This window comes from Xenopus laevis, chromosome 8L, assembly GCF_017654675.1.
Source record: "Xenopus laevis strain J_2021 chromosome 8L, Xenopus_laevis_v10.1, whole genome shotgun sequence".
In the NCBI taxonomy this organism is placed as follows: Eukaryota; Metazoa; Chordata; class Amphibia; order Anura; family Pipidae; genus Xenopus; species Xenopus laevis.
Genome location: NC_054385.1, coordinates 59159554 through 59178590, shown reverse-complemented (window position 1 = coordinate 59178590; position 19037 = coordinate 59159554). Strand labels below are relative to the sequence as shown.

At 38.6% G+C, this 19037-nt stretch overlaps 1 protein-coding gene across 1 annotated transcript in view; it reads right to left on the bottom strand.

The window, feature by feature from the left end:
- wdr44.L (WD repeat domain 44 L homeolog) overlaps nt 1–15412 on the bottom strand; it is a 46592-nt gene extending 31180 nt beyond the window's left edge. The window contains 2 exon segments of the mRNA NM_001096197.1: nt 3251–3284; nt 15148–15412. Coding sequence (NP_001089666.1) covers nt 3251–3284; nt 15148–15221 — 108 coding nt within the window. The 5' untranslated portion in view covers nt 15222–15412.
- Nucleotides 15413–19037: the final 3625 nt, after the last annotated feature.

Here is a 19037-nt window from a genome sequence, read left to right as displayed (position 1 = left end):
CTAAATGATCTTCCACATTGCTTCAGTGATGCTGGGCTGGGCGCGTATCGATCCTTCTATAGTCTAGAGTCCTGTTTTCATTTGTAATTGGCCTATGAAAGGATTGTGCAGCTTTTAGTTGAAAATATTTGGCGTGCAGCAGCTCCTAGATATGGACATGTTCCTCTGATTTTTATAGGAGTGTGTTGGTATCGATTTAAGGGTAAATAGCTACATTAGCCCTTTTGATAGTACCAGGTGTGTGACCGGTTATCCAGAATGCTCAGGACCTGGGGTATTCCTGATAATGGATCTAATGAAATTTGGATCTTCATACCTTAAGTATACTATAAATATTATACTATATATATTATACTATAAAATCCTTTAAACATTAAATAAACCCAATAGGCTGGCTTTGCTTCCAATAAGGATTAATTATATCTTAGTTTGGATCAAGTACAATGTACAGTTGTATTACTACAGAGAGAAAGGACTTTAAAGACTGCCATTCCTTAATTTGGAGCTTTCTGGATAACGGGTTTCCGATTGACGGATCCCATTCCGGTCCTAGCAAACATGGGATTGGTTGTAGCAGAGTATTATACCGTGTTAGCCATAGATCAAAACCAGAAAATATAGTTTAGGTGATTCAGGCATGGATATACAGAAACTAAAAGATAATATTTATACACACTAGCACTGAGTAAAACAATGTTATCGATCTGACAAGTATGTGTGAAATCCATCCCATACAGATGTTGATCCACATTCCTCAGCTAGGGTCCTCTGTAGAGGTTAATTAACACCTAGTGGTATAGGTACCCAATGTGGTATGGTTACCCTGTCTGTAGTGTAAATATGGGTGCAGGTTTTAGACCCTGATTGCAGGCAGGCTGTGGTGCCACTTTCTGCTGGGGTGATTCTTACAATTCATTTTTTAATGGTTTTGTAGTTGTCTATATTCTAGTGGGGGGGGGGGGGGCTCTGGGAATATATTTCTCAGCCCATCATCCACCTGTATCATGTGGATTGTATGCAACAACAAGGGGACTGGTCATTCCTTGTAGTTTGTTTGTATTGGAGGAGTTTATAACTGGGTATAGCGACAGCTCTTTTGATTTGGTTATCTGTTGTTCTGGGGTTGTATCCTTGTTTGATAGGGTCTGAGCAAATAAGAGTATATTGTATTGCCTGTATATGATTGAGCTACTTATATATTTGGGGTGGAGGTATGCCTCAGGTATATGCCTCTTGTTTTATTTTTGTAAACAGAGATGACAAGGTTCCTATCTTTTATTTCAATAGTGGTGTCCAGGAAACACATTTTTGTTTTGATGGTGAGGTGCAAAGTGTTGTAGCTATTGTAGAAGGAAAGGAGGCCCTCTTCACTTGCAGTCCAGATTAACAAAATGCCATCAATGTAATGGAAGTAATCCATTGTTTTAATGGTACAGGATGAGAAAAATGTATCCTCTAACCGGGTCATAAATAGATTTGCGTATTGTGGCACAAAGTGACAATTCAATGCACAGCCCATTTGTTGTAAGTGTATTATTTGTAGGATTGGTTGAACAGCTAAGCTCTGCTATTGCAAGTACAATTGGTAGGTCTGGATTCCAAAAGAATGGGGATAATAGTGTAAAGAGCTTAATGTCCATTGTGGCTAAGATGGCTCCATTGGGTATAGGACCTAAGGCCACAAGTTTGTTGAGGAGGTCCATCGCATCTTAAATGTAGATGGGTGTGTTGTGAACCAGTTGTTTCTGAATGTTTTTTAACCCATCCAGACATTTTCTTTAAGTGAATTCTATTCCTGAGATTATAGGTCTTCCAGGGTTACCCAATTTATGGATTTTGGGAAGCATGTAACAGCAACCAACTTTGGGATCCTCAGGAATTAGAGTGTTGACCATCCACTGTGGTCTACTTTATTCTGTGTGTGAAATGCCCAACTACAGGCTTATACCGCTAAATGACTGTAAGATCTGCACCCAGTTGACATACACAAATGACTTGACCCAGGACATCCATCACCTCAGAACTAGGTGTTAATTAACCTCTACAAAGGACCCTAGCTAAGGAACGTTCATCAATATCTGTATGGGAAGGATTTTACACCTGATTGTCAGATAGATAACATTTTGCTCAGTGCTAGTGTGTATAAATGTTTTGATCTTTTAGTTTCTGTGTATACCATGCCTGTAGCAGGGTCCTAAGTAGTCCCAAAAGCTTGCATTTTTTTAATCTACTCTGTTAGCCAATAAAAGGTATCATCTACTTTACATTTTATGGGATTGGTTGTCTGTAAATCAGATATCCAGAAGCTCTTAAATAGATGGCAGCCCACCATCAATTTTAGCAAACAATGCTTTTTTTTTTTTAAATGTTATGTGGCCTTTTTTCTAAAATAATAAAAGGGTACCTAATATTTGGTAACGTCAAAATTGGGTCAATATTGGGTTTCTGCAATGTATAAATGTTTTTAAGTAGACAACCCCTTAAATTACAGAAAAATCCATATTGGGAACACCTCCAATACCAAGCATTCCCGGATAACAGAGCCCATATCTGGGCTTGTGACTGATGACAAGTCACGGTCTCTGGACCAGTACAAAACATCTTGCAACAAGAAAAGTTGCATCTGAAAAAGCATCCATGGTATAAAAGCTAAGGGGTGAGCAACAGAGATAACATGGATTGGTAGGTTGAGAAATCAAGGTTTCAAATGCCACAAAATTCATTTTCAAGTATGGGCAACTCCCTTATTATGCAAGGCCGCATACAACATCAAACTAGTTTTCCCTCATTGTACATTCATTGGCTTAACAAAAGTGTATTGTGGGAATTTCATCAGTAAGATTCTGCCTTGCTTGATCTACAATGGAAGCATTTGCTTGGTTGCCCCTTAATATACAGACTAATGTACTGAAATAAAGATCTCTTTCACTGCCACAAAGTTTAGAAGACAAAGTTTGTAGTGCATTTTCTGCCATTCTGCTCTTGCTATGTTGAAATATGCAGATATTCCATAAATTGTCCTGGCAAAAATGCAATTTTACAATACGAATATAATTCCATCTTTTCTTTTGGTGACAGCCCTGAGTTCTATGGAATAGTGAAATGGTCCTCAAGAGCTCTCCCATTCATGTACTCGTAACGTACAACACATCCTCACAGGCAACATTACCTACAGGAATGGAGTACAGGTCTACCTACAATTAAGCATAACCAAAATATTTTGCATTGGGCAGTCATAAATTAGGCTTACCTTCAGAATAAAAGTTTCAGATTTCAGAGGAGATCTGCAAAAAAAAAAAACAAAAAAAAAAACAATATTACAAATCAATTACAGTTATGACACAGTTATGAGATGTTGTATTCTTAGGAACCTAGTAAATTTTTAACAGTATTTTCTTCACTATTTTCCATTTTTTTCAATATATACCCTCTTTTAGTCATCTACTAGTCTCTCATTAAAATGACTGCCTGTTTGGGTAAACTTGACCTTAGCAACTAGAAACTGCTGAAATTCTAAACTGCAGCGTTGATAAAGAAAAAGCTCCAAAAAAGACCAACTACAAATTGTCTCAGAAAAGCTCTAGCTATATCATACTGAATTTCATTAACGACCCTTTCACAAAAAAATCTGCTTTCTGATGTCACGGACATGGGTAACCTGGCAGCATTCTAAATTTTCATAAACAGAAACCACAAAATATATAAGTAAAATATGAATAGACCATATGGCATCAAAGTTAAATGGTCTGTTCACCTTCAAAAATGTTTTATTCTTTTCTTTTTTTTTTTTTACACAAAATAAGTTTTGCAAAGGTGATTTTTTTGCCCCATTAATTCTAATGCTGAGGACACACAGTGAGAAGCTCACCCTCCCCTCCCTTCTGCATCTTTGTATATCTACATTGAAAAGTACAGCTTCCCCCTGAGTGCAGGTATAAGGGGCAGAGGTTAACCAAAAATTCAAACGTCATCTTCCTAAGTGTCATGTCCTGTTTTCAATCGACAGCGTTGTAGAATATTTTTGCTCAATACATAGAATAACTGATCATACACTGTGCTGCAACAACACTGTAACTGGCTCTAAAATACATTTGCCGTAGTTGGGGCTAATGCACTTAGATTAGAACAGGGCAAAAAAAACAGCTGACAGAAAACAAATGCTGTCTAAAGTAGAACAGGGATTTTTAAAAATTGAAGATATGGAGTGTGATCTTTTAAAGTTACAATTCTCTACACTTAAGGAATAAATTACGAGATTATTATTATTATTATTATAAGGTGTGCCTGTGTGTATTCCTAGTTTAATAATACAAACAGTGCATATCTTTTAATATACTCTGACTGATTGCAGGCATTATGCCTGTACAGAAATACTCCGTATTCAATGCCTAGCTTACATGTGAAAAATAACGTTATTTCAGTACCACACAAATGTAATCTATGGCATCACTTATTTGCAACAAGCTTATCGATTTTTAAAAAAGGAAATAAAATGTACTGTATCTAGCAGGCAGCAATTATATTTAGGCCTTCCTGTAGCACATTTTTCTGGATATTCCAGAAAGGGGTGATCTGGTGAATATACTTTTGGATGCAGATTTATTAAGGATCGAGTTGTGTTTTCCATAAAAAATTTGAGTTTTCGCTGTTAATTTTGAGTCAAAAATCTATTTTCCGGGTTACATAAAAAACGTGAATTTTTCGAGATTTATTACACTCCGATCCTGGAAACAGCTTGAATCCGAAAACCTGTCATGTAGGAGTCAATGGCAGAGGTCCATTGAACCATTTGAAGATGTCAATAGCCTGCATGATGTTGAGTTTTTTCAGAGGGTTTTGCCTGAAAACTCGATCAATTTGAGCGACTCACATTTTTTTTTTCACCAATCAATTCCAGTTTTCCGGTTGTTAACCCTAAACTCGCTGATTTGAGTTTTTTCTTAACTTAAAATCCATTCGTGTTGTGAATTCATTTGAGGTATAAAAAAATCTGTAAAATTCGACCTTTGTTAAATAATGCTGTACACTTGCATGACCTGGGGAGATCATTCCTATGTCAGCAGGTATTAAGGATGCACGGAGCTGTTTTTGGCACTTTAAGGGGCCCAAAAAGGGGCAAAATTGTGTGCAGATGCTTTTTTTATGCAACTACCAACAGACAGGTGAGTGCAAAGATGGCATGCTGTTGTAGACACTTTTATTCTGCTCCTTGTAGCTCTAAATGCTTACAATGTTGAGGAAAGCAGTCTTTCTACACACATATATATATATATATATATATATATATATATATATATATATATATATATATATATATATATACATATACATACATATACACTGTTAAAGAGGATGTTGACCTTCCAAACACTGTTGTCTTCAGATTGTTCACCAGAACCTTTTTCAATTGCTTTTAATGCTTTATCTTTTATGGTTTTTCCAACATTTAAATGTTAAGTTTCATGTCTGCCTGTCTCTGGTGTGTGGCAGCTCAGTAACCCAGATGCAGATTCTGAACTGTTACAATTGGCTACATCAGTTGATACATTCATGCAGGATCTGTGGATTATTAGCAATTATTGTATCAATTAGCTAAAAAGGGACAAAAACAGAAATCTATTGACTAAGGTATCAGTTTAGAACAGTTTACAAAGTCAGTGACCATCCTGGATCTGCTTTAGAAAGATGAAAGTAAAAAACGAAATTGTAAAAACGGTAACACAGAGAAAATAGAGAGTAGTTGAAAAAAGTCTTTATTTCTCGTTAACTATCCAAAAACAACTAAACTAAAAAAAGTGTTGAAAGGCGAAAAACCCCTTTAATGTCCCGCTGTAACATAGGCCTTAATGTAATACAAACTAACTAAAAACCATCTTGTTACTGGTGAATACAAACAAGTCTTTGTTCTAATAAGACCAATACTAAAAGGATTTTATGAATTGTGGATATTTAAAGCCGCCTCGACTAAAGCCTTGTGTAAAGGTAATCCCAATAATTACAGAAGTAATGTACTTATTCTGGGATACTCTTTGAAAGGAACTATTATTAGATTTTATAATCTGTGATTTACCCTTTAGCAGCATTGCAGCTAGTGATATGACATTTTGTTCAAGTGTGCCACAATGATCTGATCTCTGGCAGTTCTATTCTAACTTGCTAAATACAGAGAAAAAAATAAATATGTTTTAAAAATGTAAATTATTTATTTAAAATGGAGTCTATGGGAGAAGGCATTCCTGCAAGTTGAAGTTTCTGGATAACGGGTTTCCGAATAACGTATTTTTTTATCTGTGCATATAATCCATAAAAACGTAATTTATACTGTGAAGCATATCCTTTGATATGCTAATAATAGGGATGAACCGAATCCCGAATCCTTTGTGAAAGATTCGGCCGAATCGCAAATCCTTTGTGAAAGATTAGACGGAATACTGAAACAAGGGGGACAGAGAACCGTGCGCGCACCGCATGGCTAAAAAACGTTTGACTTTCTTATTTTTGTGATGAATAGTCATGTGATTTTTTTTGGATTTGGTTTGGCCATGCATGTGTCCTGGATTCTTTGCATCCCTATCTAATACTAAACGACTATAGTACACAATTGAATAGCCCAACAGAGGGCATATCGGTAAATTCATAAATTCACACAAATTGCAAAAGTCAGTTAAGATGCTAAATTTATTCATAGCAAACACATACGCCATTTCACATTTTCCTCAAGCATTGTGACACATCTGAATGTACTTCATAAGCAAAGTAAACACTGGGCAATATGTGCAATATTTAACAACTATAAATGCTTTGCATATATGTATTTCAGAGCAAACCTGTTTCTTCCTTACCAGGAAATCAAACTTGTTCTTAGTTCATTTGTCCTAACAAGCAGAGAATACACAAACATGTGCACAAAATATCAGTCATTGGCCAGGTTAATGCAAGGCACGCTCCATCAAGTGAAAAACAAAAATTAAAAACTCTCAGTATCTGCCAGCTAATTGACATTTAACTCCTGTGCAGCCATACCTGCATTGTTTTTGTTTCTAACAAGCCATCAACCATTTATTTCTTTAATAATATTTTCATTCAGGATCTGAGATTATGTATGACATCTGAGATATTTTAGTTTCTGTAAATATAAACTGTACAACAGTTTCAGAACCAATAAACTATTAACTATTTCTAGTGCTACTTCTTTTTATACAGCTAAGTATCAACTCGCTGGCCCTTCAGCTTCCTTAAATATTGGTAGAAAAGTAAAACACACATATTAATGGCAACAGACCACAACAAATATACAATTCAATGGCAATAATCGGTTGGGCCATAAACCAAGCTTGGTGCTGACTTAGGACCCTTTCAGGATAAGATTGCTAACAGAAATGGTCTGGACCTGACCCTATAAGCCAACTGTCAATTTTACAGCTGGTCTATAGACTGCTGCAGTTGTAACATACTATTTTCGTATGGTTAAACTGCAGGCATTTCTTCACTGGGTCAGAAAAGCATCACCAACTGGAAGAGTTCTAAGTGTATATGAATAATTTAATTTATCAATCATGCAATAGAGAGGGTGAGTTTTTTTTTCTTAAATGAGAAAGAAAAAGTACATTAAAAGTAAGCTTATAGTAACCCTCTTAAAGGAGATTCTTGGTAGGGTACATTTGGCTAATGGAATCTCAACGAAAGCCTTCCAGATCAGTTAGGACAAGTAACTCGACTGCTAAAACTAGGGATGCACCGAATCCAGGATTCGTTCGGGATTCAGCCTTTTTCAGAAGGATCCATCCGAATCCTTGTGCATGGTGGAACCGAATGCTAATTTGCAAATTAGAGGTGGGAAGGTATATCATGTGACTATCACAAAACAAAAAATAAATTAAAAAAAAAAGTCCCTTCCTGCCCCAAATTTGTATATGCAAATTAGGTTTCTGTTTGATATTAAGACAAATCTTTCAATAAGGATTCAGCTGAATCACAAATAGTGGATTTGGTGCATCCCTAGCTATTACTAAATCTCATTTTTTACATCTGAAGTTAAAAAGATCACTAGTGAGCATTGTTTGCCCAACATTGACTAGTGGTGTTTTTAAAGTTGACAATAAAAATGATGTCAGGTAGTGATAGTATTTGTACAGCCAGCAAATCTTATGTCTGTGAGCCACTGAATGGGACAGTCTTGTCCTACCTTAGCATATGTTTCAATAAAACTGACAATATTATCTATAGCTAGAATATGCCAAGCCCAGACCCCATTCCAAGCACACTGACTGGGGAAAAAAAAGCATCTCATGAAAAAAAAAATTAATTGTAAATATTTATTTCAAGTAATATCATGATCCAGATATCCATTGTATACAATGCTACAGGAATATTCTCCAGATATCAAATAAATCTGACATGTCAGACGTAAAAATTGTTATACCATACCCCATTCCTGACAAACCATACCTGATAAATTTAATAATCCCAACAATTTCCCAAAAGTGTGGAGTTGTGGTGACTGTGCATGTGGCTTTTGCTAATTTAATGCACTTTATTCTTTTAATAAACTGAGTAAGCGATAATACATTTGTAGCCTCCATTATTTAATCCGGGCTTATTGACTGAATGCAAGATCCACTTCCATACACATCATTATATACTGCCTGATATTAATCTTAAAAACCAAAACCTTTTAGAGTGCACTTTTTATCACTGAAGATATTCCTCTATACCTTCCGTCACTAAGACATTGGTGTGATGAGGCACTGGGAAATATCTCTCCCCAGAGGGTAATTTGACCCTTGCAATATTTACAGCCAAAAACAAATCGAGCAGAATAGGTAGGAATATGAAAACAAAACATTTGATGGCTAATGTCAGCCATATTTTTTTATTATTTATAAATGTTCCTTCAGTTGCACCTGACTTTTGGGATATGGTTACCAAGCAAAGTGTCAGCACTGAAAACTGTGCATGTCATCAGTATCCTCTGGAACTGAAAAGCAATCTCAAATCACAAAGCTGAAAGGGAAAGGAAAAACATAAGGACAGATTTTACTGAATCCGAATCTGACCTACTTCATTCATGCTTATATGGCTGCCCGTAGCTTGGGGCTAGGAAAATGATGATCTATCTATTATTTATTATCTGTTATGTATATAGCACTGACATATTTACGCAAGGCTTTACAGAAAGGCATCAGTCACATCAGTACCTGCCATAGTGGGACTTACAGCTTAAGGGCCGCCCTATAACATTTACAAAAAACTAGGGTCAATTTATATCAGGAGCCAATTGACTTGTCAGTGTGCTTTCGGAGTGTAGGAGAAAAAGGAGTAACCAGCTATGCAGACACATGGACAACACAGAAACCTCTGTGCAGATAATGCAAGGCAAGGAGTGCAAACAATGAGAGACGTAAGTGGACAGAAACAAAATTCAGACTGCAACAGACTGTTGCCTACACAAATGGGCATAACTAGGCCTTGAGAAATGAGTGACCAAGCAGCTCCTTGTTGAAACAGAATGCCCTTAGTTGCTATGTATATTGTTTACTGTAACCGGACATATTAGCACTGGGATAGGCACTACTCATCATCCTTTCTTTCGTTTCACTGATAAAAAAAGATATTCCAATAATAAAGTATACATACTAACAGGAAAACCTTGGTTCTATAACCACATATTTTTAACATGCCAGTATAAATCTGGACTACTCCAATAACATTTTGGAACGCTGAATAAAATTTAAGACTCCATTATCACAGAGCAGCTACCTGCAGCACCCACTGAAATATAACTCTTAAAATAATGCTGGGACATATAGTGTTAATAAAACAACTGGAAGGTGCAGTTTGGGCAACCCAATTACACTTTGTATTTAAACTGTAATCAGAATACAAACAAAGGCATTTGGATAAAGATCAGCCTGAACAAGATGAAACTATGGATTCAGTCATGTTGAAATGCAATGGGAGGAGCACCTGCAATTATTAGGCACTTAACTGTCTAATCTGTTAATAACAAGCCAATAACCCAACCAGTGTTAGAGGGTTCAACAGAGAACTTTACACCGTGGGTCCACTCTCATATAATAAGAAGGACCAACTTGTAGGATTTTATATTTGACAATACAGTAGTTGAAATAAGAATGAATTGATGAAAAGTGTGCCCTTGGGAATTTTAGCCTGTTGTTACCCTGAATCCAAAATCAAGAGAGACTAAGGGGAAAATTACTTACCTCCGAAAAACCGCTAGTGTTGCCTTCGCCGAACTTCGCCAGGCGTAGATTCGTCAAGGATGTGCAAAGTTGCGCAAGCGATAGTACGATCAGCCATTCGAAGTTACGCTAGCGAAGGCTGATTTGCTTACGGCGCCAAATTTAAAAATGAATGGACGTGTATGCTGCAGCGCACATTACACTACACAATCCCAGGGAAAGTCAAGCATTTTTTTGGGAAAAATTTTCTACTTTTTTTTTTTTCAAATTCCTATCTACTCTATTGCACTTCGCCTGGTCTAACCTGGCGAAGTCAACTCTGGCAAAAAGAGGTAACATTCATAAACTTAGTAAATTTGTGTAATTTTGCCCTTTCGCAAGAGTGCAACTTCGCCAGGCTGCGAAGTTGCGCTACAATATCTTAATTCGTTGGCGAATTTTCACCAGGACCACTGTTAGTAAATTGGCGAAGTGGCAAGATGACGTCACGCTGGCAAATTTTCAGTTTAGTAAATTTGCCCCTAATGGGGTTATTTATCAAAATCCGAATTTATCTCATTATTTTTTTAAATAAACTCCGACCAAATCCGCAATGGGTTATTTGCCCTTATTTCCCGAAAAAATTCCAGTACGGGAAAAAAAAATTGAAAAACTTGTGAAAATCGTACAAAAATGGGAATTGTACAAATTTTTTATGTTTTTTTTTTCTCTAAAAGTTTGGATTTTATAGTAAAAAAAAAAAAAAAACTCACATTTTTCAAGTTTTTGCCATTCAGACTTAAATAAATAACCCCCTAAAAGTTGTTAAATAATCACAAGAGGGGGGGGGAGGGAATGGAATATGGTCATTAAATAAAAAGAAGGGGAACTTATAAACCTACTGTGCTTATGTTTTAACAAAATCTTCAACAGATGCAGGACTAAAGTTTCAGTGAGAGCAGTCTGCATAAAGCAGACCATGACCGTGCTCATCTGAGTGAGATGAGACCAAAAATGGGTCCCCTTTGTCTTTAGTTGAAAAATGTAACTTAAGGTACATAAGCTGCCTCTCAGAATTGAGATGGCCACACAGGCAGATTTTGTCATGTTAAACAACTGATTTCAGCACAATCCAATAAAATTGTCGACTAACTGTAATATTGATATGTGCAAATGATCGTAAAATTTCTGATTGTTCTAACAACATTGTCCAAACAGTTAATTGAACAGGTGTAAAAAGTTTTAGCTGTGAAATGATGACGATCGTTTAGCCGATAAGATCATTTGCAGGGTAGTGGCATAGTCTACCCATGTATGGTCAGCTTAAATCTTGGGCCCCTAAAAAAATAACAGCGGAACAAGGTGAGGGAGGAGTTTGGTTTCCTTTTACACAGGTAAAGCTGTGTGAAAAAACTTAACTTTTTGGCAGTGCTTCTGCATATTTCTTAAAAAAGCCCAACTGAATGTGCTTATTTCTTAAACTTCCCATATCTCTTGCCCTGGTTTAACAAGTCCATGTTTTAGAATTGAGACCATCCCTATATACTCTAAAGACAAAAGATTAAGCCAGAAAGGAAAAAAGAAACAGCTTGTGTACTAGAGATGCATTATTTCCAGGTGTGCACTACCTGTACACAAACATGTTTCCAAAAGCAATGACTTTACCATAACATAGATTCCATTATTAACTTGCCTTAGCATGGACTAGACATTTGCAGTTGACGTGGCCATGAATGTGTAAGTGACAAGAGGGACAAACTTCTCAGTGGAAACCTTTTGAAACAGCAGTTGCAGAAGCTGAAGTCACTCACTGCCCCCTGGGCCTATACCCTCAGAAGTGGAGACTGAATGCAGGGGGGGGGGGACACAGATAATCTGGGTTCAGCATTGGTCTCTGCTTCAGTAGGTAATACCCACAGTACAACAGGAGACTTGCATAAAACTGTTAAACACGTAAAGCATCAGGATAGGGCCTGTACACTTATTGGAAATGCCCCATATCTATTCTTATTCCCAAATAAACATATGTTATCTGTTTTGTTCAGCAACACTTAGGTAAGAAGTTTTATAAGCTCACTTGTTGCAGACTTCCTGTTCCGAAATGATTTATGAATCTATTTGGGAGACAGCATTTCTCCCTTCACTAGGAGTGTAGGGCAAGGGAACCAACTGCATGGCATCCTAATCTCCACCATACTCACTGGATAAGCCAAACAGCATCTACAGGTATCAATGACCATTTATTGGTATGATTAAGAAACAGTTGGGTTGATGTTTCTGGACCTAGGCATTTACTAGTACTCTGAGTGCACCTCTGAGTGTGTGTGTGTATAATTTTATGGCAAATGGGGAAATCTGGTGTCCAACTTTTAGTAGCTCAAATCATCCTTCATTGCTTATGATCTCATGAAAGCAAGTGTTTTTTTCCTGGAAATTAAATAAGCACCTGTATTTGCAGCCGATTGCAAGCTAAATAAGCTTCTACACTGTACCCAAAATCTTCCTGTGTACCAATGCTCTTAAAAATGACTACCCTATACATTTGAAAACGTAAAGAAAAATTTAATGTTGATAGCCGCCACTGAAGCCCAGAGCATCTCCTGCGTGTATATAAAAATAATAAAGACCATACGCAAAAGAAAATCAAAACCAAATAAAAATGTCTAATTGTGTGCATTTTTTGCATATATTGCAGTTATTAAGGAACCAATGCAATATATTATTTTGAAGTTCATCACTAAATGACTCATCCCAAGTCTCAGGGTACATGGGTAGTGTTAGATCACTGCAGTACTCTCAGGGAGAACTATTGCGGCAAAAATGTCTGTGTCTGTTGACAGCCACTTCCGATTCATCAAATTAGAATAAAGATTATATCAGACAGTTGTCCCAGTAGATGGATATTTCTATTGTGCCACAATAGTAATAAATTATGGGATCTGTTGTCTAGAAGCCTCGGGACCTGGGCCTTTCTGGATAAAGAGTCTTTCCATAATTTGGCTCTCCATTCCTTAAGTCAACTTAAAAATCATTTAAACATTAAACCCAATAAGATTGTTCTGCCTTCAATAAGGATTAATTACAGGCTCAAGCACAATATACTATTGTATTACTACAAAACCACAATTATTTTTAAAAATATGAATTACCGGTATTTGAATAAAAATGAGTCTATAGGAGATAGTCTTCCTGTAATTCATAGCTTTCTGAATAACAGGTTTCCAGATAACAGATCTCATACCTGAAGCTATACTGGACCTAAACAACTCTGAATGTCTGTTGCAAAATTAGGGAAGATAAACTTTAAATATTTTTATTCCTTTTGAAAACATAGTAAAAATCAAAGGATGCACAGACAGAATCTGCAGATAGAGAAGCAGAAAAACAGAAGATGAAAAGAGGGTTATGAAAAACTGATAATAAATCAAAACATGATGAGGTAAATAAAATGCAAAGTATGATGAAAAATAAAATCGAATGAAATATTGGCACAGGTTGATATGATAGTAAAGTCGTGTAAAAGCAGTAAATAGGATGAAGAAAAAAATGAAATGGTTAGAGAGTGGTGATGCTAATGACAGAGCTCACACTGACAAGGAAGACACAGTGCTGTCATATAAAGAGAATGTGTGGGTGTGTTAAGAGGTGGATAGAAAAGAGAAAGACACAGGGTGCAGTAAGATTAAGGGATGTTGGTGCTGCATGCTGACCATACAAAAGCAAAGATGGACAATACTAGAGATGCTCTGATTACATAGGATGCGATTACAAGAAAACAACTAATGAAGATAATAAAAAGACTGATGCTAAACGTAATGGGGGAAGATAAGTAAAGGAGATGGAACATAGAAAGAAAGCATCAACAAGAAGACCACTCAGGACATGGATGCACCAGCACAGGGCAGAGGGAGTTTGGGGCTGGGGAAGAGAAGCAACTTTGGGGGTAGGGGACAGAGCCAAGAAAGAAAGTTTAGAGGGAAGTCGGAGACGTAAATATGGGAGGTAGAGTCAGTAAAGCAAGGGTAAGAAATACAGGTCGGGTGGGGAACAGGTCTGGACTGGGAGTCATAATAGGCCTTGGCATTCCAAGTACAAAGAGGCCCAAATTGTCCTTCACCAGCCCACTAAATAGTGACTGAGTGTCTATGGGACCTTACAGCAGCACCTCTGCCATTTGCCACAACCCACAGATTGTCAATGCGGGCCTGCCTGGTGGGGAGAGCCACAGCTTAGGGGGTGTGGGGGAGAAATGTATGAGCCAAAGAAGCAAGTTTGCTGGCTTGGGAGGGGTAGGAGGTTTTTTTTGGGGTGGGGGTGTAGAGTCAGAGAAACAAACTTTGGTGGGGAGGGAGTAGGCTTGGGGCAGAGGTGTTCTTGACAAAAATATATAAAGCTTTGGGTTGGGGGGGCTAGAAGCACAGAAGTAAACTTAGGAAGGAGGTGTGGATGGTAGAGCTGGATGATAGAGTAGTCAGGGAGGCACGTGTGGGTGGGACAAGAATAAATGCAGATTGGGAGGGGATTGGGAAGATGAAGGCATTGAGGGTAGTGACACACAAACAGGGACAACAGGAGAGTGTAGAGATGAAAGATACAAACAAGTAGTTGGCAAGAGTAGAATGGTGACAGAAAAGCTTAGAATATCGGAGTCTAAAGCTGCAAAGGCTTCAGGAGAAACATGTTTGGAGCAAGAGAGTTGGAAACAAATGAAACTTTATGGAGAAAGACATGCCACAGGGCAATGAGGGGGAGTTCCATAGATAAAGGCAGAGGAAGGTACAAAACAGAAGCTGACAGAAAGGAGTGGAGGACAGAGACATCAAGGGAAGTTGAACGAGAGAGAAAAGGCAGCCGATAAACAGGGGAGAGGAGGCAACTGTCAGTGCAGAGTTCCGCTCACTGAGTTTTATAGATTCACGTCAGACTGCAATAGGAAGTAGTGCTGGGAGCACAGGGCGCTACTCACACCGCAGGAGAACAGGATAGGTTGACATCCTCCGGGGCATCAAAAAATTCCTCCGTGTCGCTGTCGGACGCCATGAGCGAGCTGTTTGGATCCGGCCTGCTCTTAGTACTGGCTGGGCTGAGAGGCCTCACTGGGCGCTGCTCCCCGGGGGCGCTGGCCGGCCCAGCATTCAGGCTACAGGCTCCCGCTGACAGGCCAAGGCAAGGGAATAGGAGGGCTAGCGTATACACACACAAACACACGGCTGTCTCGCGAGACTACACGCTGACAGGGCGAGAATGGGGAGGGACTATAACACAGCTCACTAAAAGAGGCGATACGAGATTTAGAATCTTGTCAAATGTGATAAAATAGAATGTAGAGCTGGAAAGAAATTGAGCCAGTAAGGAGGGAAACGTATATTTCAGTGTGTAAATGGGAACAGTCATCTTGCCTAATGATAGCGGTCTGTTGCGCGTCAAGTCCGGAGAATGCCCCTTCTCGGGTGTAGCTGAAGTAAAAACTGATATATACTCAGTGTGGCGGGCGCCATATGCAGAGATGGCACTTTTGTAACTGAGGGAGCGTCACAGGCTGCAGCTCCTCAATTTGCACAGGGGTTGCGTCGTACACGGAAGAGACTTCCAGCTTGTAGGGGGAAACTCTGGCAGCAGTGGGTGAATTGAGCAAAGAGAAGGGAGCCTTCTGCTCATCTGAAGTAACTTGTTTACTTGTCACATAGGGGCAAATTTACTAAAGGGCAAAGTGACTAACGCTGGTGAAAATTCGCCAGCTTGACGTCATTTCGGTACTTTGCCGATTTACTAACGGTCGCTGGCGTAACTTCGCTAGCGACGGAGATAGACTCTGGCGGTACTTCGCTCCTTAACGCCTGGCGAAGTTGCGCTCCGGCGAATGGACGTAACTACGCAAATTCACTAAGATGCGGATTTTACTGAACGTTACCTATTGCGCCAGACTTGCCTTCACCACCTCAGACCAGGCCAAGTGCAATAGAGTAGATAGGACTTCCTCAAAAAATAGTCCCAAAAAACACTGGCGACGTTTTCTTTTCCAGGGTGATAGGCTGAAAAATAGCATAACATTTTTTTGGGTAACCGGCTTCCCCCCTACATTTCCTAACATATGGCACATAAACTATACACTGGGCTCATGTGTAGGGCAATATAACAACTTTATTTTATTAAGGTTTCCTAGGCTTGTGTAGTGTAATGTATTGGCTGCAACCATACCTCCCAACTGTCCCTTTTTCGGAGGGACAGTCCCTCTTTGACAGCTCAACCTGCAGTCCCTCATTTGTACTGGAAAGTCCCTATTTTCTCTGCACTGAACAGCCAGAAAAAGAAACAAAGTTCTCATTTAATTGGCTTTTAGCAGAGAGCCCAGATAAGCTAACAGGTGCAGGCCCAGACTGGCAATCTGTGGGTTCTGGCAAATGCCAGAGGGGCTGCTATAAGGTGCCATAGAAGTCAGTATTTAGTGGGCTGGTGGGGGCTGTTTGGGCCTCTGTGTACCTGAAATGCCAGGGCCTATTTTAATTGTCAGTCCAGGCCTGAACAGGTGCAAATAAGATACTTTGTTACTGAGACACAAAAAAAACGGTTTAGTTAAGGAGAAATATTTTCAAACTTTCATAACCTGCCAAATTTTGTAAAATGAACATGGTAATTAGGGGTGTGGCCACAGAAAGTGGTGTTGTCACATTTTTTCTCCCTCTTTTTACATCCAAAATGTTGGGAGGTATGGCTGCAACATATACGTCCATTGAACTTTAACTTCCCGCCGTATGCAAATTAGACAACACTAGCGCAACTTCTCTTTGCTTGCTGCAGTAACGCTAGCGTTAGTTCACCAGGGTTCGGTGCCCTGGATGCAACTTCGGATTTTATTGAATTATCGTTGTCCTGCCGAATCTACGCCTGGCGAATTGTTGCGATGGGAGCGAAGCCATCGCTGGCGAATTTTCGGAGGTTAGTAAATTTGCCCTATAGTGTGCTGACATGAAATTCACAAACATTTTAAAAATTTTTTTTTAAAAAATCACATTGTTCTAAAAAGGACAAGAATAATGCAGTTCATTGGGGGAAGGGCAACTTGTTTGGCACATATAATCCTTAATCTAGGCTCCTCTTCACTGGATAAACTCACCAGCCAATGGTTCCATGCCAGTGGCAACTCATTCTCACACTCCTAAACATCTTTAGTTGGCATATGCACAATATCATAGCATTACAAATATAAAAATACTGTGCATTCGAATGGTTCTGGTACCTGGGAAACTTTCTGACTAACTTGACAATAATTGTTATAAATTCTCATACTGACACTTAGTGAGATTACACGAGTACTTTAGGCCTACTAATTCTGCACACTCCTTGTGCAGCCAATTAAACACCAAAATATACTGTATGTTTGCGCACATTACTTTTTCATACCTCCCAACATTTTGGAAAAATAAAAAGAGGGACAAAAAAAAGTTGCCGCGTGTAGTGGGGTGAATTTTTTGACCATGCCCGTTTTTGTGGCCACAACCACTAATTATCATGTTCATTTTACAACAGGTTATGAAAGTTTGAACATATTTTTTCATTTATTACAGTTTTGCTAATGAAGGTGAATTGCCCTTTAAGCTGGGAGTCTAAGTTCTCCCAAGAGACCTGTTTATTTGTTCAACCTCGTGCAACTTCAGAAAGCGAAGCGTTCCGAGTGCCGTCATGCTGGCGATTTACAGTCTAGCCGACGGGAAGGCATTTAGGGGAGATTAGTCGCCCGAAGAGGCGGTGATTTGTTGTTGAGCGACTAATCTCCCCCAGTAGACTCGTCTGCCACCACCCATAAAGTTTCCTAATGTTTACTGCCCCTTTAACATCAGTCTCATGCTGCTTACTTTTTTGACTGATCCAATCTCCCGTGTCCACACACCTGCATAGAATTCACTTATGTGCAGCCAGCATGCAGCGCTTCTGCAAACACTGACTGAGCTTCTTCTATAAATATTAAACACACCTGAGCCAAACATTTAACAATGAATCCGGAGCATAGTAAAGGAGACCTCATGCCTCACTGATCCGGAGGTGGTGCATCAGCTGACAAAACCATAAACAGCAAAATGTAATCACTTTTGTTTTTTTTTTGACAGATGAACAATTACATGTACCGATTGTGGGCAACAGCTAAAGATTATCAATTTGAAGCAATAACATCAAAAGTCATACAAAACAATTGTGGAACGTCCGTATGTGATAGCTGCCATTCTCATCAAAAACAACAGAACTTGCCAGGTTCTTCTTTGTGCCTTTCTGCCGTGACACTCTGCAACCAAACTGGCCAAGCCCTTTTGTGCCTCCAGAGTTGACACAAAATAACCTTATTATACTAGTTGATTCCTTGTCGTGCAATCACCACAGCTAGGATCCCTGTCATATAGATATAGGTATCCAAAAGGCAACTCGTCCCATAACCAGGACTTTTGTCACTGCCACAGAATGGAAATTGCCTCCACCAGTAATATGGTGAATTAGAAAAAGTAGGCTTGTACCAGTTAAACATTGTGTACAAGTGTTACATAAGCATTGCAGCACAGTATCTGAGGTTTCTGAACTTTATTGTAAAATAAATTAGTAATAAAAGTATAGAACAGCCTTATGAGTTTAATCTTTTATTTCTTGAACAATGATATTTCCAGCTACATTGTGAGTAAGCCTAAGTGATATGCAAACAAACTTTTGTAACACAACAACCCTTTACAAATACTTGGTAAGAGTCATAAAATTAACTAATTTAATACTGTTTTTTTTACATTGGTTTGATAAATACTTTTATTATGAATATATATTTTATATTGCACCATCATCTATTGTAACACTATACATATCTGGGGATACAAACTC